Source organism: Felis catus, chromosome X (assembly GCF_018350175.1).
Source record: "Felis catus isolate Fca126 chromosome X, F.catus_Fca126_mat1.0, whole genome shotgun sequence".
Classification (NCBI taxonomy): Eukaryota; Metazoa; Chordata; class Mammalia; order Carnivora; family Felidae; genus Felis; species Felis catus.
In genome coordinates this window covers 88,918,356-88,941,619 of record NC_058386.1, presented here as the reverse complement: position 1 = coordinate 88,941,619, position 23,264 = coordinate 88,918,356, and the positions used below count along the sequence as shown (strand labels likewise).

General features: G+C 40.1%; 1 protein-coding gene across 3 annotated transcripts in view; it reads left to right on the top strand.

The window, feature by feature from the left end:
- The window catches only part of GUCY2F (guanylate cyclase 2F, retinal), a 112,537-nt gene extending 90,113 nt beyond the window's left edge, over nt 1-22,424 (top strand). Inside the window, exons 16-20 of one of the 3 annotated variants that reach the window (XM_006943916.4) lie at nt 1,409-1,507; nt 4,383-4,477; nt 10,025-10,113; nt 10,202-10,290; nt 22,121-22,424. In XM_006943916.4, coding sequence (XP_006943978.1) covers nt 1,409-1,507; nt 4,383-4,477; nt 10,025-10,113; nt 10,202-10,289 — 371 coding nt within the window. In that variant the 3' untranslated portion in view covers nt 10,290; nt 22,121-22,424. Of the gene's footprint in view, nt 1-1,408; nt 1,508-4,382; nt 4,478-10,024; nt 10,114-10,201; nt 18,605-22,120 lie in introns of those variants that run through there. The other 2 variants (XM_019824153.3, XM_019824152.3) reach the window with 2 other exon arrangements.
- Nucleotides 22,425-23,264: the final 840 nt, after the last annotated feature.

The following is a 23,264-nucleotide window of genomic DNA, read 5'->3' as shown; positions in this document are numbered from 1 at the left end:
CATGCTCAATCCAAACCACAGACCAGTGATTCATGTCCCTTTTTTCCTATTCAAATCCTACCTACCCATCAAGAGCCAAATAAAATCCTACCTTCTCCATTAGACCCTTCTTGACTGAACCATGTCCCCCAAAGCATCCCCCCTCCCATTTTATAAACTATTATAGTATTTTTGCCTGTACCATTTATCTTACCTCAACCATACATTGTTTTGGGTTGTTGCTTAATTCCTTCCTGTTCAGTAGCTTTTTCTCTTCAATTAGATATAAACTCCTAAAGAACAGAGACCATGTGTTAACATTTATTTTTTTATTCCCCTTGGTGCCTAGCTCAGTGCTCAGTGAATGTATATGAATGGGTGAGAAATGAATTAAAATGAAAGATGTAAGTCTTGTAGTTCTTACTGATTTTTATCCTTATAAATTAAAGAAAGAACTCTTTGAAGCAAAAACAATTACTTTATTTAATTAAGGAAATAGCAAAAAGGTAATGCTGAATAATTTTATTTTATTTTTAAAGTTTATTTATTTATTTATTTTGAGGGAGAGAGGGAGAGAGAGAGAGAGAGAGAGAATCCCAAGCAGACTCTGTGCTGTCAGTGCTGAGCCCAACACAGGGCTTGATCTCACAAACCATGAGATCATGACATGAGCCAAAACCAACAGTTGGTCACCCAACAACTCAGGCACCCAGGCACCCCTATACTGAACAATTTTAAATAGAAACAGAGCATAGGCCCGAAAAGTAAGTGTGGAGAACTTTTTAGATACTCCTGAATTAGGACTTCAGTATGGTGGCTGGGCTTTTTTTCACGTAATGTTCACTATCTGAACACCTAATATGGGTATATTGAGAGGTAAAAATAAAAAAATTCTAAGGACAAATAGAAAATATTCTTAGATTATCTATATATACTGCTTGTCTATGCCCCTAATACAAATGACTGAAAGTCAATTCTACTTCTTTTTAGATTTTCCAATTGTCTTAACAATAATTCTCTTGGGAAATAAGCCCCATGAGATCCCTCCTTCTAATCCTAAGACATATGAAAGGGTTACATTTTTTCATTGTAACAAACATGCTTGGATCCCAAGTCCCTGCCCAGGCCTTTCTGGCTTGGGTTTTATGCTTTTTTGTCCCTGTTGACAGATACAAGCACCTTGGGTGTAACTGTTATTTGGAACAAGAGCGTAAATCAGAAAGCTAGTCATGTTTGCATCATTATAAATGTGCTTTCTTGTAGGGCAAAGGGTTTAGTACTCATTATAGCACTTCCTTCAGATTCCCAGAGCTATTTGGCAGCAACTTTGTTCTTTTATGCAGCAGCATTCCTTCCCTTGGCGGTGTTCCTCTATTAACACTGGATGTATACCTGTTGACTGTAACCCCAACCGACTGCTACTCTACAGGGCCCGTTGTTGCAGGAGTGGTGGGTCTCACCATGCCCAGATACTGCCTGTTTGGAGACACTGTGAACACAGCTTCTCGGATGGAATCAACAGGGTTACGTGAGTACCTAAGTGATGGGATCGGATTGGAAAAGTGAGTATTCTTTGAGAGGGGGAAGGAGAGCAGGGTACTTGGGATTTTAATGTTTTTTTTTTTTTAATAAAACATAATTTGAGAAGATTAAGGAGATTCTATACACATATTTCCTGGTCTCTAATCGCAAGCCAGTAGGGGGTGATGTTGGATTAAACATGTACCTTTCTTGTTCTAGAAATGAAGCTGTAGCTAAGTGACACTGAAATAGTCAATTTTCTCAAAGCAACTAAAAGTGTCCTTTGGGTAAAGAAAAAAATTGGCCAGCCGGGTGGGTTTGGGGAAGTCATGTTGAAAAGAGAAATAAGTAAGGGACTGGGATGTTTAGTTTTTCAACTAGTTTGTGGAGACATACCCAGAGTAAGCTGCCTCCTACAGTGCCGTTGTTTGCTGCTCTAGTCCTCTTTCTGAACTAGTCAAGATCCCAGGAGTTCTGATTTTATCAAATAGCGCCCCCCCCCCCTTGAATTGAGCTAGCAATAATCCCTCAACCTAAGGAGCATGGAAATCTGAAATAATTAATTCCAATTTGCCTATATATGAAACCTTTAGTTTCTATTAAAACAGGCATGGTATCAAAGATACCATTTCTTCCCCCCTTCTTTGGGAATAAAACTGTACAAACCATTATGTCATCTGTCTGTTGCTGGTGCCTCTTTATTGGTTATTTACTGCCACTACTAAGGCAATGTCAGAATCACAATGTGCTTTTAACTTTATCATGGTTGAGCAAAGCAATTTGTTTATGCTAATATAGGAAAAGTGTAGAAAACAATAATAGGTTCTATATACAGTTTACATGGATTATATGTTTTAAAAACACTTAAGCTCTTAGCAACCCTGGCTCTGGCTGCTACTGGGCAAGACAAGCTCTTCCCAAACTCCAGCAGTATACACAAACTAGTCCCTGATGATATGGTGGCCTATATCACAGTGGGTGGTGCCCTGTCTGACCCCACTCCTCATCACTCATGTTCAGAAACAGGTTTGCACAATGGGTCCAGTCTTAGTCAATCTAGTCTGTGCGGCCATGATTAAGGAGGCAGCACGGAACTTAGAAGCTGTTGTCAGAATAAATTTTCTGGCATCTGGGAAAGTCTTCGAACTCCACAGACATGGCAGGAGCCATGGAAGTAGTCATCCAGGAAACGCAGCATGCATATGACTTTGTTCTTGAAGTGCAACCCAAGATGAAGTGAAATTGATCATGGAACCTCAATGCAGATTTGGCACGGTATTCTGGACTGATGTAAGCTTCTAGAAGACTGAAGTCATATTCTGGTCTGCACCAGGGAGACTCCACTCATTACACATGGGAAATACAGAGCTGAGAGAAGAAATTGAATTTTCAGATTTAAGCAGCACCTTGTCCAGTGATCAGCTAGAAAGAAGAAAATGGAGTGAATCATGCACAGCAGGTGTTTATTAAGCACTGACTGTGCAAGGAAGACATTGTGAGGGATACAAAGAAACATACACATGTAGTCACAGCATTAAAGGAGCTGTGAAATATGGCAGTAAGCTCCACACCTGATTGAAGATTTATAAAGAGGTAGCTTCATGTTGGATATGAGATCAGGACATGTCATAGATCTATTGAAAAATTAATTTCATCAACGTCTCCTTTATGCCCAGTTGAATTAACTGGTTCTGGAATGGAAGTAACTAGTGACCCAGTCATGGCGTGATTCTCCTTGCCACACAACTGGATGCTTGTTGGAATGAGCTATCTCTCTCTTTTGACCTGGGTATTCCCCACTAGTAGGATTATGACTGACGACCAGATGCTAGTTGAATGGCACACATAGTACTGGCTAGGGACACCCAGATGAACATGTGGCTTTTAGGGACCCTTTTTGAGCAGAGATTTTGGGTGACCATGAGTTAGTGAGGAAGACACAAACAATACTGAACTGTCAAAAGAAGGAAAATTATTTTAAGTACACAAAGCAGAAATTTCTTGCAGTTCTTTCTAGCCATGCCTTCCGGCTTTGATTGCTCTCAGCTTCTAAATGAATTATTTTCTCAAGTGTGTTTGTGAATGTCTTGAACTTTTATTTAAGACCCAACTTGAACAAGGTTTTACTTCATAGGATAATAGTTTTCAGGAAAGTCAAGGATTCTACCTCAGTTTATAAATGATTGTTCATCACCAAAGAATTATACTTGGTTTCTACATAAAATTTTTAGTTGTAATTCTCCATGTAGAACACTCTTATCCCAGGTTGGACTCATTAATTGGAAAATAATACATTTGTGTGTATACACAGCTAGATGTATCCATCCAAAGGAAAGCTATAAATGCACAATTGCCACAGAATGTTGACAGAGGTCTTGGGACATTTTTCAGTGATGTTTTATTTTAAGTGCAGCAATACTGAAAGATAGTTGTATAGATGTGTATGAAGAAAGACACCTTTTTGTCTCTTAAGTAGGATATGTAGACCTTGGGAGCTCTGCTTTAGCAGCAGCCTGTGAAAGAAGCTGCTGAAGCCGAACTTCCCTCTGAGGAGATCACGTTTCAGCTGGGAGCACAGTAGTGGTAACTGGTTTCTCAATCACAACCCTCGAATTAAATTAACACCTTTCTATTGCATGACCTTTCATCTCAGATAGTGTCCAGGAAGCTGATAGGTGCTACACCTAACACCTTATTTGGGTCTGTTGAGGAAGGCCATCACTCCTTGTTCCTCCTCCTGTGAAACCCTAACTGAAGCTCTCTCTCAGGCACTTTTCTTAGGGTCTCATTCATTTAGAAGCAGGGGTATTTATTACATTAATATTTTTTTCATTGATTTTACCTGAAAGGATCCAGAGTCATTTCTGTCTTTCTTTTTACAGCTTATCGCATTCATGTCAGTCACAGCACCGTGACAATTCTTCAAGCTCTAAGTGAGGGCTATGAAGTGGAGCTTCGAGGAAGGACAGAGCTCAGGGTATAATGTCCTTTTGTTTTTTTTTTTTTAAATCAAACCACTTGGACACACCTGCTTCTGGAGAGGTCATGGTCTGCTGAAAGAGTTTACCTGGATGTCTGAGACTTAGAGCTATAATTTGGGTAGAATATCCAGCCCTATTTTCAGTTCCCAAGAGATTGTTCCTTTTTTCCTCGGTTTTCTTCTCTTTAAGTATGGCTACAATAATGGGGATTAAGACTCCTGAATTTTTCAGACTATGAGCTGTATCTTTCTCTCTTAAAGAATTGCCCTGAATTTGGTTTTTCAATGATCTGCACTATTATTTACATTTTCTAACTTCCATTTTGTTTATTCTTTGGCAGTTCTAGACACTGTTCAATAAGCTAAAGTTATTAGTGAGTTTGGGCTTTCTATTTGCCTTCTCAGTGGCCACCCTTTCTAATTTTTCATTCACACCATTAACCTTCCATTTACAGAGAGGCTTTATGACTTTCCCCAAGGACCAGGAGGAATAAAGTCAGTTCCTATGAAAGACAAACATTTTGTAGCACATTTTCTCTCTGTTAGGACTATCAATTGATCTGGGATTCAGGATTAGAATAATTTCCCCCCTCCTTCCTCCCTTTCTTCCATCCACCTTCCCTCCCATTTTCCTTCCCTCCCTCCCTCCATTTTCCTTCCTTCCTTCCTTCCTTCCTTCCTTCCTTCCTTCCTTCCTTCCTCTTTCTTTCTTTCTTTCTTTCTTTCTTTCTTTCTTTCTTTCCCATCCCATCTCCACTGGATTCTTTTCATCTTCCTCTGGATAACCCCGGAGCCCCTGGCTGCCCCATTTATAAGAGACTCTATATATCTGATCATCTAACTTCTTCATTTTGAGCTGAAGAATCAAGGCCCAGAGAGGTGAAGTAATTTGATCAGGGTCACACAGTCATTTGATGGCAGAATCAGGCCAAAACCCAGGAAGCCTGAATTCCCACTCAGTACCCTTTCTATGATACCTCTGCACAGGAAAATTATTTTCTCAGTGATTATATTTGGGCACAATTTGTTTCTGTCATTGGCATGCCTTCCTCAAATGGCAGCGATTTACATGTGAAAGGATTTCAGAAGTTAAAGGTTGGAAGGCTTGATTCTAGTTGATCAATTCCTTTTCTGGCTAGTTCTAGTTTGTCTCCTCCAATAGATCCTAATATCTTCTAGCAGGTCATTTATGAGGGGACAGAGGTTCCTTTCCCACTTCTGCAGAGAACTCAGTGAGAGGATAGGAGTGGCAATATTACTTGAACAGTGAATCAAATCACCCAAGGCTTTTGTGATCCCTCTATATATTGTCATTTCTCAGTAGAGGAGGACAAAGGCAGCTTTATCTCCTGTGGCACTTTCCTCTCTGTATTGCTGGGAACAGATTCCCTCATTTAAAAGCTGAAGAGCTGAAGAGGTAACACTTTTGCAACTGAAAAGAAAAAAATATACCCCCACCTTTATGGTTTTTATTGTACCCCAAATTCCAGTCAGAAATAATTGCATCACTGGGTGTTTTGAGTACAAAACCAAGACTACGTCAAAAGGGCCCTTTCTAGCTTCACATTTTCCCTTAGCCCAGGGAATTTGGGAATGTACTACACAGCAAGTTGGAGGAAGAGGCAGGGAGAGACTTCCCCTAAGGCCATGTCAGGTCTTGCTTATTAAGGTGGTAGAGGCTTCCTGATTGAGAGGGAGATACTAAGAGAGAAGAGAGAGGGCCCCAGGGGAAAGGAAGGAACAATGAGAAGAAGGAAGAGAATAGGAAGTAAGACCCAAAGAAGGAAGGGAGAAAATGGGAGCTCCTTTCTGCCTCTGTACCCCGGTCCCCCACCAGAGGCGGGTATTGGACATTACATAGTAGGGACTGGGGGACAGGAGATTCCTTGTCCCTTGGGGGCATGCAATATATCCACAATAAGACCATATCACCAGCACACTTCCCAAATTCTGAGCCAATATTTCCATCCCTCATTCAGTCTGTGTTGCTGGAAAGCAAGGAATGCTTTAGTACATGGGTCAGAAGGACCACACTTGATAGACCACCAGGTGTGATGGCAAAGATGATGGCTGAAAGCATCCTCTCCTTCCAGCTGGTTGAAGTTTGAAATTCTTCCATCAGAGCCTCTTCTCTTGGGCTCAAGGATTGGATCAACAACACTCTTTTCCCATTCCATCTCCTTCATTGGAGTGATGACACTTTAAGTTGTTTCCCTTAGTAGAATCAAAGGTGTAGATTGGATTGGGTGAGAGAAGAAAACATAGTATAGTTGAGCAATTCGGTGGGTGGGGGTTACAAAGAAAGCTGTCAGAATGAGGAAACTGAGGTAGATTGGGGGAGGACTCATTTAGAGGTGACAAGCTCAGCCTCTCTGGGGAGTTGTCTTACTGCCCACTCCAACTCCCTCTAGTCCTGTACTGGCAACAAATCATGAGTGCTTAACTGGCCAATTCTGCTTTTTCAGTATTTCTCTCCTAATGGCCTGGTGATATGTCATCTTATTACCTCTTTTCTTACATGATTCCTGTTTCAGTTACCATTTTTCTGACAAGTTGGAAGCTTCTTGCTGAGACCTTGTATATATCTAGACTTATCAGATGTTTTTACTAGGGCTTCTTAAGTAGATTTACATTCTAAAAAGACTTTCCCAAATGGTTGTTCTCAGCCAGTTTGTCCTTGCTGGAGGTGGACACCTGTGACCTTGTCTCCGAATTCTGGGGCTAAATAGTATTTGATTCGCAGACCCCTAAGCAGTAGTCTTGTTTTACTTGTGATTTCTTTTTTTCCCCCAACCTCTTTCACCCCTACCCTCAACCCCTTACACACACATACACAAGTATACACATGTGTAAGCACATGCACACATATACGTACACACACACACACACACACACACACACACCAGCCATCAAGCTAAGAAGTAATGAGATTGTATTGACATAGTCACAAAGGTCAGAAGGTCTGGGCTGTAATTCTTGTCCCATCAATGACTCAATGTGTGACATTGGACTTTATCTTCTCTGTGCTTTCATTTCTTCACATAGAGGCCTCTTTTTTGTGTGTGATTATCAGGAAGCTCATTAATCACAAGGTTTAAAATTCCTAACGGTTGCTTTTTGGCCTCTAGACCTGTCCCTTGACTCCAGTGTGTTGGAAAAGCTCTATGGTATAGAAGGAAGAGCACTTAAAATTTGGAGTCTAAGACGTTAACTAGACTTACTGCGATGATCATTTTATAATATTGAATCATATTGTGCACCTGAAACTAAAATAATGTTATGTGTCATTTATACCTCAATAAAAAATAGCTAAGTAATAGTAAAAAGAAAATAAATAAAACTTGGAGTCTAGTAAAATTGGTTTCAAGTTCTACCTATGTTTACTTATTGACAAGTCATTCAATTTCCACAAAACTTAGTGTCCTTATTTGCAGAATGAGGTTAATAATAAACCCACCTTCCAGAGTTTTTGTGAGAATTAAAAAAACACAGGAGATGTCACAGTGTCTTAAAGGTGTCAGGCCAAAAATAAGATGCTATTATTTAGGAGAGAGGGTCTCTGTGACTGCCTAGGGATTGATACCAAATCAAAGGGTTTTCTTTAGGTTTTGGTTGTTGCATACTTGTCCCCTGTCCCCCACCTTTCTCTCTCTTCAGCAGAATTTTGGAAGTAGGGTGGGTAAACAGAGCTAGGATTCTAAGAATTTTCCTGGATGGGCTCCAAAACCTCAGAGATCCCCTGGGGCTCCACTGCATACTCTTTCATTTGGAAGCTTGCCTGAGTCCATAACACTCCCATTCTCTTTTGCAAGCATTAGTTTTGGCATCCCAGTGTGTCGCAGGACTCACCCAAATATCTGGACGATCCTGGCATCTACAAAGCTCCCTTGGGGATTGGCATGCTGTCCTGATAGCCTCTAGATCTCAAGAAAAACAGCCAAATATGCCTGGGGGTTGGGATCCTCAAGTTTGAGCTTTAAAAGCATGCTTTAGCTCAAAGAGGTCAAATGACACCTTGAGTATTCCAAGTGCTCAAGGGTTGAGTTTTTTAGTTAATTGAACAGTCTATTTACTGAGCAACTATTCTGTATGAGACACTGTACTAGGTACTGTGAGGAAGACAGCTTAGGAGGCAGAAGAGTTGGGCTTGTATTTAGAGCCCACAGCATGACCTGACAGTGTTTTTAACTATACTGTGAGCTCCTGAAGGACAGACCCATCTCTGTATTTCCAGACCTGGTACAGTAAGGATGGAATAAATGTAAGAATGAGTGATATGAGTATATTTTAAAGTTGTTCACTTCTTCTGAAAACAGAGTGGCTCCAAACAGCCCAATTGTTTGAGGTTTAGGGTGAGTTGGTTGCCAACTTGGACTGTTGTGGTATTCTCTTCCTACTTTCCTATACTGACCTTGTTCAGAGCCTTGAACCAAATATCTCCAAAATGCTTTGAGAGTCTCCCATTAAACATGCTTATTATTATTATGGTTGTTGTCATTATTGTTAAGGAATGAATATATGTGATGTAAAATAGAAAACAATGGATTTGATATTTAAAGGGGGGAAAACTTAATTGGAATTTCTAAGTTAAATAATTTAGAACTGTGCCAAATGAGATCAGCCAAGAGTGAGACCATATTTCAGATTAATGAGTTGGAAACACATCCCATTACTTTTCTCAGTCTTAGTAAACACATTTTTTTTCTTATGGATTGGAGGCAATGAGAAAAAAGACAAAAGAGAACTGAAAGGAGGAGAGTGAAACACAGAGAGGAGGGTTTATTGGAAAGAGGAGAGGGCAAAGCAGAGGCAGAAAATTTGGCTCCTCTGAGGTCATCACATAGGCTCTCGGGTGATCAGCTGGAGTTTACACCCTCTTTCTCTTCTCAGACCCATGGTTCTTGACAACCAAGGAATTGGGCTGTAGATGGAAGCCTCCCTGGGGTCTCTCTCTACCTGTAAGAATGCCTTCGCAAGAAGAAAAGAACACTACAGAAATGTAGACATCTCATAGCAGCCAGGATGCCCTGGTCTTTAAAGTTGCACATCCTGCTTTCCATTTCTATTCCATTTTTAGGGTATTGTGAGAGCCTTTGGATGGCGAGTACTTTGGGGAGGTAGACTCTGAATATATGTACTCTAGATATGAAAGACAACAGGATGACTAATGCTAAAACATAATGGCAGAAATGAGAAACAAAATCGTGAATTCAGCATTCAGAAGTTTGGTTACTATGAAGCCAAAGAGCCACACATCCCAAAGATGAAGCTATGTGGCAGTGGGTAGACAAAACATCTGGATGGCAGCTTGTAGTGGTGTTCACTTTTCACCTGCATGCTCTGTCAGCTTATGGAGCATGCCTGAGCCTCAGGTATAAATAGCAAGGAAGCTGTGTAGGAAGGAAGACTCCAGGGAGTGGTGACAGGGGAAAGCAGAGGCAATTTCTGAACCAAACTAAGTGCTTCTACCCCATTGACCATAAGGACATCTTTAGGAAAATCAGTTATAGTGTGTTTAAGATTTTGTGTATTTTCTATAATAAGGGCAAAGGCACAGAAGAGACCTTCTGGCTGGTTGGAAAAAAAGGCTTCACAAAACCTCTTCCTGTGCCCCCACCAGTAGGCAAAGATGGGTAAGTAGAGTTTTGGCTTAATTAGAGTCTTCCCATGTTGGCTCTGCTTCACTCTCTTCACTATTTTTGTGTCTTTCCTGCCCCACAGGCAAGTAGGCCATGGCCTGCAACCAGTGGAGATTGCAGCCTTCCAAAGAAGAAAAGCAGAAAGGCAGCTGGTGAGAAACAAGCCATAAGGTAATGGCCAGCAGGAAAACAGAGCACGGGAGCTTGCCAAATTTTCAATGCTGGGGCTCCCTTTGGCATGGGTGCCAGTCTCAGCCTACACTCGATTGGCAGAGTGTGATGGAGTTGGTGAATTTCCAAGCTCCACTGAGTTGAGCAAAAACCTACTCGGGAGGCCTGTTGCAGAGCAAGCTGCATCTGAGGGAGGTCAGCTGCCCTGTTCCTGAGAGAGACCTTTGCCTCCCGCACTGATAACATATTTGAATGTCAAACAAGGCTGGCCTCGTTATCCAGTTAATCAGGCAGGTGCACCTGTCTGTTTCATTGTTGAGTACCTGGACCACATGATGAGCCACTTCAGGTCTTTGTAGATTCACATCTATCTAAGCAACACAGCAATATTATGATGATCTTATTTCCCCAGGATCCATTGGCGAGACCATCTTTGAGGGGATGTTATGTCATTTCCTCTGGTGGCATGCTTGAGCGCTTCTGAGGTTGGCATTGCCAACCAAAATAAGACTGGTTACACCTTGACTGCCTGGCTTGAATTCAGGACCATTTCCCCCATCCCTCCTCCCCTACTAGAACGGTATGATTCCAGTAGCAACAACAGACTAATTATCAAGAATTATCCCCATATATTTATCTTTGAGGAATCTGTTGCCTTCTGGGGCTCCTATCAGCATCCCTTCTCTATCGTTCTTTCTTATTTTCTCTTTTATGGAGACTTTGACCCTAGTACTCATTTCTCCCTCCACATATTTTTGGAAATCACAAGCTTCTAAAGTAAACATTAAGGCACCTCCACACATTCCTGCTCCCTTGTTTCTTAGCATGTTTCAGAATAATCACAATTGTAGCAGCAACTACCAAATGCATCCACATACCTCCTATTTTCCCATTAGCCTCTATTGACTTTGTCAGATCTCTATAACTCTTTCTCTCCCAAGGAAACCCAGTGCATCTTCATTTCTGCAACTATCACAGGTACCCTCTATAAGTCATAATGCTCCATAAAGGCTTCTGTACTGAGTTTGTGGCTCCCCTGAAGCTCCCTGAAGCTCCCTGTAACACCCCTTGCAATCCTGCAAAATGGAGGATCCTGCAATCCTGCAATCCTGGAGCTTGGCTCTGTTTTTTCCTATTGGTAAATACAAGTAGATAGGCAGCTGGGACACACATTCACCTAATTTCCAGGAACGTTCTTTCCTGTAGGGAAGGAAACACACAAATACACATAGACACACAGTCTCTTTCTCTGTCTCTCTATCTTTCTCTCACAGCAGGCGAGTTTTTGGAAGCTCTTGAAGGGTTTCCCCTTTGGTAGGGTGGCATAAGTATTGCAAGTACTGTGTAAGAACCTATCCATTCCTAAGAATGTGTTGGAATTTGCAGAAGACACTGCAGCTGACTCACCATCATTGGCTGTGTGCTTTCTAATGATTCCCCAGCACTGCAGATGGATGTGACTTAGGCAATTTATACACACTCATCTGGACCCCCTTGACAGAGGGCAAGCTTCTGTGGACTGTGAGTATATGGAACAGATTGAAGCCAATTGGCCCCAAAGTGGATTTGACCTCTGGTCTTAGCCTCATTAGCACTTATACTTTAATCAACATATTAATTGACCACAGTGGCCTTGGCAGGCTTTGCAAATCACAAAAATCCTCAAGAAGAGTACCCTTGACAAATATCAGAAGGCTTGCCCTAATTCCAAGAGCTCTCAGACATCTCACATCTCTCATTAAATGTCCTATGTTGATGTCATCCAGTAACATCACCTATTCCACAATGTTGCTAATGTTCTATGAATTTTTAGGCTGACTCATAATGAGACAGATCCAACTTGCAAAAGACCCACAACACCAATGACTATCTCTCATATGCTGTTGCTGTCATGGGAGCTGTTAGGGGAAAATTTGAAACCTTTAGAGAGCCCTCTGGGGTCATACAGGAAGGAAAAAGAGATGCTGTGACAGGGACACAGCTTTGGTGAACTGACTGCAGTGGCTGCCTCTCAGGCAAGGCCCTGATGTCTACCCAGTATCTCCTTCCTCATGTCCCCAAATATCCACCACTTTCCAAACCTTCCTAAAGGTTATCACTTCATCTGGTTACTTTCCCTAAAATTTCACCAACTGGGCTTCATTTGGGGTTAATGAGCCTTTCAATCATAGATGTACCTTTTGGAGGGCAAGGGAGGACTAATCACTCATATCAGAGTGGAAGTGAACTGAGCTGGATGTTCAGGAGAACTTGTAACTTTCATTTTGGTTGGGACCAGGAGAAATGAGGAAGTTTGGCAGTTATGAAAAAAAGAAGGAAGGTCATAGTGGAGGTTTTGGGACAAGAGCAATGGATCCCTGGGAGATGGGAGAAGAGTGAAAACAAGTATGAGAGTGGAAAAGTCAGTTTAGATTACCCCACTTTTAAACCTTTGCTCTGGGTTTTCTTTGGACCCAAATAATAGGAAGAAAGCATGCTTTTCCTTCTGCTCTCAGGACCTAGGACCTCTGCCAGAGCTCTAATGTAACTGCTCCATGTGGGTTAAATCAGCCTTTGTAGACTGGCCCAGAAACTTGACCACCACATATATAACACAGTTTCTATGGAGCAAGGCATTCCAAGTTCCAAATCATTGACTTATAAATGTTCAGGACACATCTCATCAGTAAGTTGAAGATTACTTATATATTAACATGCCCCCTTTTTTTGTTAAATTTGTAAAAAAAAAAAAACCCTTATAAATAGCAACATCTAGTTAGGCAAACCTGACAAATATAATAATGTTTATTTTTTCAGTGATCCAGGAAATTTTAGCAATTTGTAAGCTCTTCTTGTAGAGTGGCGTTGTGTGGCTTAGAATCATTCATATTGAAATCCTGTGAAAGGCCTAGGATGGAGAAGGTATACTTACTGTTTTCTCTTTCTCCCACCCAGAAGTGAAGGGCTGCAAGATTAGAATCTTCTCTTGGTGAGGCAATGGAAGAGCTCACTCCAGTTCAACAAATTGTTCTTCCTGGGCAAGAAATTAGTGAATGACTATATCTCTGAGGATGACCAGTCTACAGGGTTATTTAAGCCTAATTCCAGTGTGAGGGGGGCTCCTGGGAAGTAAATTTAATAAGTTTTGTTCATTACACAGCTAATCACCAAAAAGGCCACTTGAATGTAAACTGCAATGGATGTGAACCTTAAGGAAGGGGAGAGAACCACCTACCTCCAAGTTTAGTAATTCCAAAATAACAGGCCCAACTTGGACTAAGATAAGAAGGTCTCTATTTTCACAGAAAAAAGTAGGAGGCACTTTGTTTTCTTTTTCATTTCATTTGAATCTCTAGAAAGTATTTAATGAGCATAATTTATAACTCGGATACTATGAGATTAGTGCCAGGAAAAAAAATCTTCCAGCAAACATACATCTGAATCCACAGTCTACTGTGACCTCAGTTGACTGGAATGCCTAGGGAATAGGGGGGAGGAGAAGAGTCTGGTTAATTGTGTTGTTTGAATAATTCAGGGCTAAGAAGAAGTTCTTTTGTTTTCTTATTGCTTATTATTCAAACTCTTTCCACAATTGTCATGGTCTCTTTTCCTGTCTAAGTAAGGGAAGTTTAAGGAACATAATTGAATTGTCCTTGCTAGATAGGTGAGCATCTTACTGGGCCTCAGGGTTATATTCTGAACGTGAAAGGAAGAGATGTAGGAGATATTGTCAGGATGAAAGATATAGAAGTAGTGGATTGAACTGAGCAATTCCGTTTGTTTTGTTCTTTTTCTCCCTTCCCCTGTCCACCCTGCCTTTCAAGCCCCTACGCTGGCCCCTAAAATAAATCCCTTTGAACATTTGTTTTTACTTTGTGCTTTTAGTTTTCCAAATTCTACTTTCAAGGGGTTATTGGCAATGGCTTGCCACAATCACATGGACCAAAGCAATAAGACTTAAGTCACAGGCATGTTTAAAATAGTTAAGCAAACTTTTCCTCCCTTTTATTGTAAAAAATAATCTATTAAAACAGCTGAACTCAAACATATCAGCCAGTAAAGCAGTTAATTCTTTTAGAACAAGCCTTTTTTTAAGAAATGCCTCAGGTATAATTTGATACCTTTCTCACTCATATTTAATTTTTTCCATTATCAACTCACCCTGAATCTAGGCTTAAAGTCAAAAGTTCTTCCCAGCAGTTTTCCCTCCACTTTCAGTCAAAGCACCCTTGGACTCTTCACAGGAGCTTAACCTCTCTCACCCTAAGGTAGTCTATTTACTATGCTAAAGCTGTTCAAAAGGATGCAGAAAAGGCTGAAGGTGCCTTTCAGCTTCCTTGATCAGAGTTTCTAATTCCTTTTTCTAGATATGGCAGAGGGAGACATGAAATATCATCCTCTACCTGTGGCAAAGGTCTCAGTCAAAAGCTGAGCATTTAAGGATTTTAGAGAGACAAGGTCTAAGGGAAGTTTCCAAGAAAAATACCAAGTCAAAAACAGGACTTCACTTCTCTTAGAGGAGGTGGCACTGCCCTCTAGTATGAATAGAAGGATCATTGAGGATGAGGGAGGGGAATGGGGCTGCACCTATAGGCTTCAAGGATCAGGATTCTCCCACAGTCCAATCCTTTAGCCCAGGAACTATAGTCCCAGGCCTAGGCCTGCAAAATATTGAGCAACAAGACCCACTGAAGGTGATCCATTAGCTCTCTGTCTGATCCTGTCCCCTATTTCCCTCTTTGGTATTTCACAAGTCCAGTGTGTCAACCAAACCTACCTTTTATAGCCTACTAATCCTGTCTCATGCACAATCACGTCTTCCTTTGTTTGATTCTGTCATGAACCCCTATCTAAAACCACTCCATCCTTTCCCAGATTCTGTTTCATTAAAGCCTTCTGCATTGACCAAAACTAAGCTTCCTTTAATCTGCCTTAGCATTTTAATTATCTGTGGAGAAGATAAACACTCTCTACTCCCATGATCCATTTGACTTAGTGGAGTCAAGCCTACTTCTTATATACTACTGATTATTTCTCTTTTCACCTGTTGCTACTAGCACAATGGCTTGAGTTGGTGGTTAAGAGGGACCTAAATGATTTTTTCCCTCACAGCTCTTTTCTAGCTTATATTCCTTGTACAAAACAAAATATTTAGAAAACAATTTAAACAATGTATTTTTTGAAACAGATTTGAATTTGTTTCATTATATCTCCTTGTTTTCTTGTGATTTTCCGCTTTTCAAAATAGATTATTGGAAAAAGAAAGACAAATGTTAATGAATTGCAAACTGGGTTGTGCTTATTTGAGGTTTTTCTGTACTTTACCATGTAATTTAACAATTTGATCATCCCATGAGGCATTGTTTAAGTCCCTTTAGATTTTTTTCTTCCTGATCTCAATGGCAATACAGGTTCATTGTAGAAAATTTAGAAAACACAGAAAGGTTTATAGGAAATTTAAATTGCTCAAATTCTCTTTAGATCTTTTATTCTAATTTTTCCTTGTTTGGGCTCAACTTCATACATTACTGCATGTTATAACATCCACTCAGCCAAATGATACCTTAAGTCAGCTGATTCTCAAATTAGTCCATTATACTTTTATTGCTGGCCTTGTTAATCCATACTTTTGGTGTAGAGGCTGAATCAGTTTCAAATTTGGGCAGCTTTCAGTGATCCACTTGTTCCTGATTTCACTTGGCATAGGTAAGTAGGAGGAGATAGCAGATGGTTATACCTCATCAGAGAGCCATAACTTGGTTTACTACATAAAGCTACTCTACCAAAAAGTGTTGTTCCAAGGACTCCCATTCTGTCTACCTTGTCTTAGTCTTAGTACAAACAACTTTATTACCAAGCTACTCATCTCACCACATTCCTGTCTCTAATCCAAGTGGAATCAACTTGCAAGTTGTGGGATGTGGCAAACAGCCAAATGGTAATACTTCGTGCACTGGGAGGTCACATCTTTGTGACATCAAACAATTGGATGTAACTTAAAAACCTGGTTGAATCAAGTAAGCATTAATTAGATGAAAGGCCACAATGGATTGACCATTTTATTTTCCAGTTAAAGCTGGTTGACCTAATCAAGCACATTTCCCATCTGGTTGGTTGCTTCTGGCCCATTAAAATAGTGGAAACTCTGTAATAGAATTCTCTCTTACCCCTTCTCTGGTCTGTGCCATCTTTTCAGGTCAAGAAAATTCATAAGTAGACCACAGACACAGACATAAGTTACCTTAAATAATACATCATATATCTGTTGTTTGTGTATTGCTTGGGTTTCTCTGGAGTGGTTTGTAAAAAACCCTGCTATCTCACCTCTTTTCCAGTTCAGATTTACTGCAAGCAAGCAGTAGTGGACCTTTTCCAAAGTGGCATTGAGAATAGAGGTGGCCATTAATTTATATTCTCACTTTGCCTCACTGCAAATTAGAGTGGCTCCAGATGCCATTAAGAATTTTTCAAAGGTGATCTAATTCCAAGCAAATAAATCTGCACATAGAATCATAGAGCTGGAAGGGCTTGGAAATCATCAACCCTGTTGAAAGGTAGGGTATTGGGGTCCAGAGAAGAGAAGTCATCTTCTTATGATCACCATCTAGTTAGAAGAGGAACTGCTCTTACCAAAGTCAAAAAGAGATCTGAGTTATCAAGGACAACCCCTGACACTTTGGAACACTTCTTAGAGATCCTGGGATAAGACCTCTAACCATGCATGTGGGCACAAGCTTGGCAGGCATATTTTGGTTTACAGTGTTTTGAGTTTGTGACTCTGTGACATCACAATCCAGAGAGAGAGAGAGAAAAGATTGCAGGTTCCTTGGTCACTAGATCACCTCTACTAAACAGGATCTTATCCATAGCTATAAATATTCCCAAGTTGATTTAGCCCAAATGTATGGAAAACAAACCTCCAATTATTCCCAGGCTTATGGATTCACTTATAGTTTATAACACATGGTCTTAGTTCCATTTATCAATTTAGTCTCAGAAATACCTGAGAAGAGGCCTAACTTCAGAGGATATCTTAAGAATATTTTCACTGTTGCCCATCATCCAAATAAGAGCTCCAGTATATAGTGAGAGAAGTCAGAGGAGAACTAAGCTCACAAACTTCAAAGCAAGATTAGAATTTAGAACTAATTCAGATTACTATTGTTGACACCACCTTTATCCTCCAGAGCCATGAAATCTGAGTTGTGGGGACAGTTGTATACCCAGTGAGTATAGGATAGCTAGATAGGTACTTTGCTCCTGTGTTCACTGACTTCAGCTGTTTTCAGGGGTGACTGAGCCCATCATGTGGAATAGTCCAAGGTAAACTTCCCATGACCATGCCTTCCGGGAATGAGAAATCAAAGGAAAAGCAGTTGCTCCAAGCAATTTCTGGGAGCCGTATAGGGGGCTAGCTGATGGAGTTAAGTTCTTTATAAATGGCAGTATATTAACTTCATGGGGACATTTTTAGTGTGGTTAAGAAGCAAGACATACTTGTTCTTTTGGGTATTCCTTGGTCAGGAGCAATCTAGAGTCAATTTCTTGAGATGATTGTGAGTCTGTAGAACCTGCCCCATTGGTCAGATTTGGGTTGGCTTAGGTACTGACCTCACAGGACAAACATTAATATGGAATATCCTCATTTATGCCTATAATTTGAACATACAATATTATTTGAATGGTTTATAGTGATAGTATTCCAAAAGAGTGTGATAAGATGGTTTTGTTACTTCTGGGAAGTAATTTTTCCCCCTGTTTGTATCTCTGTATTGCAGTGCACTTTTCTGTGATTAAAGTTCAGGACTTATAATTTTCCTGTTCTAAAAGTTTTAATGTTTCTACACTTTTATAAATTCCTTAGTTAGGTTCCAATCTAACTTTCTCTATCCTTCTTACAGTTTATGCTCTAGCCCAAGCCTATTATTTGTTCTTTCTCCTGACCTTTCCTGATGCCATGCCTTTTTTGTACTTTTCCCTCTACCTGAAATTGCTCCCCTGCTTCCCACCACCAGAGGCCCAAATTCAACCCTTCCTTGAAACTCTAGTCAAATACTGCTTCTTCCATAAAGATTTCCTTGTTCTCTCTAGTGATATGTCCATATTTCTGAATTTCTATAATAATTTTACCTATACTTCTTTAATGTTTATATAATATTAATTTGTTTTATAGCCGTTTGTGTACTTGTCTCTGTTATACTTTGGTCTAGAGAAAATAATACATGTTACAAGCCTCTTGAGAGCAGGAATCATGTTTGAGTCATCTTTGTACCCTGAAAAATGCTTGACACATATAGAAGGCACTCAATATTTGTTGAATAAATAAATGAATGTTTCTATGCCTCTCTGCATACTAAGACTAAGGGACTAAGAGGGGCCATGATCGTTTTCTTGATATCTGTGAAAAGATACCATGGGGAGCAGGGTTTCACTTTGTTTTATGTGGCCTCCGGAGATAGAATCTGGATCAAGTGATGGAAGCTGGAAGCCTAAGGTCAACATAAGGAACAACTCTCTAGTAATCAGAAATGTTCAAAAATGAATGTTTGGATCTCAAAGATAGTGAGTTCTCTGTTACTGGGGGTATTCAAACAGAGGCTGAATGGTCATGTTCTGGGGAAGAGTAGCTGATATTTCTACCATTGTATGGAGGATTGGGATAAATTATCTTTTGAGATTCCTTCCCACTCAAGTCTTTGGTTCTATGATTTTGTAACATGCCTCCTTAAGATAGACTTAAGCAATTTTCAAATGTTAAGAACACATAAAAACAGATCAGATTAATTCAAGTTAAAAGTAGACAAGGAGTTATAATAAACAGAATTAGAGGGGCGCCTGGGTGACTCAGTCAGTTAAGTATCTGACTCTTGATATCAGCTTAGGTCATGATTTCATGGTCGTGGGATTGAGCTCGGCATTGGGCTACAGTGTGGAGCCTCCTTGGGATTCTCTCCCTCCTCTGTCTGCCCCTCACCCGCTCGTGCATGCACACTGTCTCTCTCTCAAAATAAATAAATAAACTTAAAAAAAAACAGAATTAGAAGCTTGAGATAGCCCCATGATAAATCACTGTATTTGACCATGAAATTTTACTCCTGAGTTTCTTGGCAGTTAAGGTAAAAAGGGAGGAAAACAACAAAATTGAGTCACATGATTGCCTATTAAGCAAAAAAGAAAATCACCTATGAGTTCATCTGCCTAGACAGATTTTTTCCCTGCCACTGAATTCTAGAAGGAATTTATCATGTAATTCCTTGTATAATAGGTAGTGTTTATTATAATGGGCAATGTGGTTTTACAAAAGATATAGGTATAATCTTCAAATGAAAATGTCTTTCCTTCCCCTTCAAAAAAAAAAAAAAAAAAGAAAAAGGAAAAAAAAGACCGTAAAATGTCACTTCTTAAGCCAGTAGGAGTCTTTTTCCCTCAGAAAGCTAAGATGTTATAGTTAAGATAAATTGCTTTCTGTTGATTAGGCTTAATATAGAGACCTGGCACAGAGAACCTAAAAGAATGGACAGTTAACATGATCATTATCTGCTCTCAAGTATCTCCTGTATCAAGTTATCCTTTGGATTGCAGACAATTTATTGTTAAATTCCCTGAGGAAGGTATAAAAAAAATAGAGACTAGGAGCCTAAGGATTTGTGGTCTCTGCCAGTTACTTGCTGGCAAAGGACAGTAGAGATATGCATCCTGGTCCTACCTACCTCATAGGGATGCCGTGAAGATGGAAGAAGAGAAAATTGATGTCAAAGCACTGTGGAAAGTTACAATTTCTAACCAAATGTCAGGGATGAGGGATAATGCTATTGCTATCAGACTGCATCTCACGAGGGCCTAGGCCTCAGGGAGGGCTTTGATGGTTACCTACTGGGAAAAGCCAATTTGTCAGATCTGCTATGAAGTGTCATTGCATATCTACAGGGGCAAGGCATTCAACGTCAGAGAAAGATGATTTTATGAAATTAATGAAACTTTTATGGAGTAAAGACCCTTGTTGATCAGTGTCAGAGTAGTGTCTTGGTCAAAGACAGAGTCTAGCAAACAACAGTAATTTCAGAATAATTCATATTCTCACACTAATCAAAAACCACGAAGGGGATTCAGAGAAACTCATTGAAATCCCACTTTTTCTCCTGTGTTTTTTTTTCCATCATATTCCACAGGTATCTAGGGTCTTTCTCTTTAATTCATCACCCCCTCCAACTTTTTCTGGACCTTCAGGCAGAACAATTATCTTTTCTCAATATTCCCCTTCCTCCAAGCACTTTATTCCGTACATTGACTTAGAAGTCAGCCTAAATCCTTTCCTCCTGGCTCTCCTGTATTCCTGCTGTCTCTCTTCTTGATTCTTCATCACAAAAGGCCAAAAATCAATTTTCCAAACACAGGAAGAAGAGTTTGGAGTGGTAAAAATCTAAGAAAACAAAAACCAACCTCTCCTTGATGCACTGAGACATGGAGAAAGTTGTTAACATATATAATTATTAACTAATTAACTAATTAATTTTCCTTAATTTTTTAAGTCAATATTTTCATCCCATTACACCATGATATGGAAGTTTAGTCAATTCTCCATTACAGACAAATAGATTACCAGAATCACTCAATTTCACTCCCTTTTGTTATTAAGCCAATCTCTCTCCTTTCTACTCCAACTTATAGAATAGACTTTCCCACAAGAGTTGGAAAACAACATTTGGAAACAATAGTTATAGCAAAACCTGCTGGTGGATGTGGTCAGGAAAGGCAGTAAGGCTGGCAGAAAGGCTGAAGCCCTTCTTGGACTAGTTCTATACATCATTCTGAGAGATGCCATCTTCAGCATACATAGGAGCAAAGAGGGGCTGGCTAAACTTCCCAGTGCTTTCTACATCTGCCCTTTGCAATGCAGCTTCAATATTTGGCTTGTGGTATGAAGTCCCTAAGCATGAGGAATATCTCTTAAAACAAAATCCAACCCCAAATTCTAAAGCCAAATGTAAATATTTCAGTAACCAATCTTACCATTCTTCTCTATTGACACAAATTTTGGCTAAGAGATAGAAAATTGAAATAAAAACACTTTAAAGGCATGAAGAAAACATCTTTATCCTCTCATTTATGGCCCTAACACCAGCTGTAGAAGTAAAGAAATGTCAGCTTCTGGGGTGCTTGGGTGGCTCAGTTGGTTGAGCATCTGACTCTTGGTTTTGGCTCAGGTCATGATCTCACAGTTTGTGAGTTCAAGCCCCACATCAGGCTCTGTGCTGGCAGCATGGAGCCTGCATTGAATTCTTTCTCTCCCTCTCTCTCTGCCCCTCCCCCACTCGCCCTATCTGTCTCTCTCAAAATAAATAAGCTTAAAAAAAGAAATGCCAGTTTCTATAGATTATAGAAAAGGTAAAGGCTAAATTTAGTGTGTCTAAATTTCTAGATCTCTCCAAGATTCTCACAGATTAACAAGGTAAATCATTTCAGTGGTCTTTCTAACCTTACTATCTCATGTAAGTCATGGGATTTTGATACCAGATAGGATTTGCAGTCTGATTATACATATGAAGAGTAGTAGTTGGCATAAACATAGCAACAAGAATAACTCAATGATTCATGGCAGTGTTGACACAATGTCTCAAGAGCCTAGCAAAGGCTTTCACATGCATTAATAAAAATGCAGGTCAAGCTTGATGGTTGGTGACAATGATATACATTCTTTATCATCTACCTAAATATACCACCTACAGGACCCCAAATAGACAGTTTTTGCATCTTCTTATTCCTTTTTGTGTTCCCAATAAATAGATTTATAGAATTTTAAAGCTGTAAAGGGACCTCAAATATCATTTAGTTCAACTTTCTTATTTCACAGACTGGAAAACTAATTCCAGAGAAGAAATTATCTTCTCCAAATTTGCACAGCTGGTTAGTGGCAAAGCTGGGACTAGAACTTCCTTTCTGCTTCAGGTGCATAGTTACTATTAAATTCAAACATTGGCTATCAGCAGAGTATATGCTATTGAAAGGCACTAAGTGTCCATAATAACTTCTGTGCTTCAGTTCAATAAATTCTGAGCTTCTGCACTGCAAAGGAAACAGCAACAAAACTGAAAGGCAACCGATGTAATGGGAAAAGATATTTGCAAAAGACATATAGGATAAAGGACTAGTATCCAAAATCTATAAAGAACTCACCAAACTCCACACCAGAAAAGCAAATAATCCAGTGAAGAAATGGGCAGAAGACATGAATAGACACTTTTCCAAAGAAGACATCCAGATGGCCAACAGACACATGAAAAGATGCTCAGCGTCACTCATCATCAGGGAAATACAAATCAAAACCACAATGAGATACCACCTCACGCCGGTCAGAGTGGCTAAAATGAACAAATCAGGAGACTATAGATGCTGGGAGGATGTGGAGAAACGGGAACCTCTTGGACTGCTGGTGGGAACGCAAACTGGTACAGCCACTCTGAAAAACAGAGTGGAGATTCCTCAGAAAATTAAAAATAGAACTACCCTACAACCCAGCAATAGTACTGCTAGGAATTTACTCAAGGGATACAGGAGGGCTGATGCATATGGGCACTTGTACCCCAATGTTTATAGCAGCATTTTCAACAATAGCCAAATTATGGAAAGAGCCTAAATGTCCATCAACTGATGAATGGATAAAGAAGATGTGGTTTATATAAACAATGGAATACTACTTGGCAACGAGAAAGAATGAAATCATGCCATTTGCAGCAACGTGGATGGAACTGGGGGGGATTATGCTAAGTGAAATAAGTCAGTCAGAGAAAGACAAATACCATATGTTTTCATTCACACGTGGATCTTGAGAAACTTAACAGAAGACCATGGGAGAGGGTAAGGGGGAAAAATGGTTACACAGAGGGAGGGAAGCAAGCCATAAGAGACTCTTAAGGACTGGCAGTAAACTAAGGGTAGATGGGGGGTGGGGGAGAGGTGAAAGTGGGTGATGGGCATTGAGGAGGGCACTTGTTGGG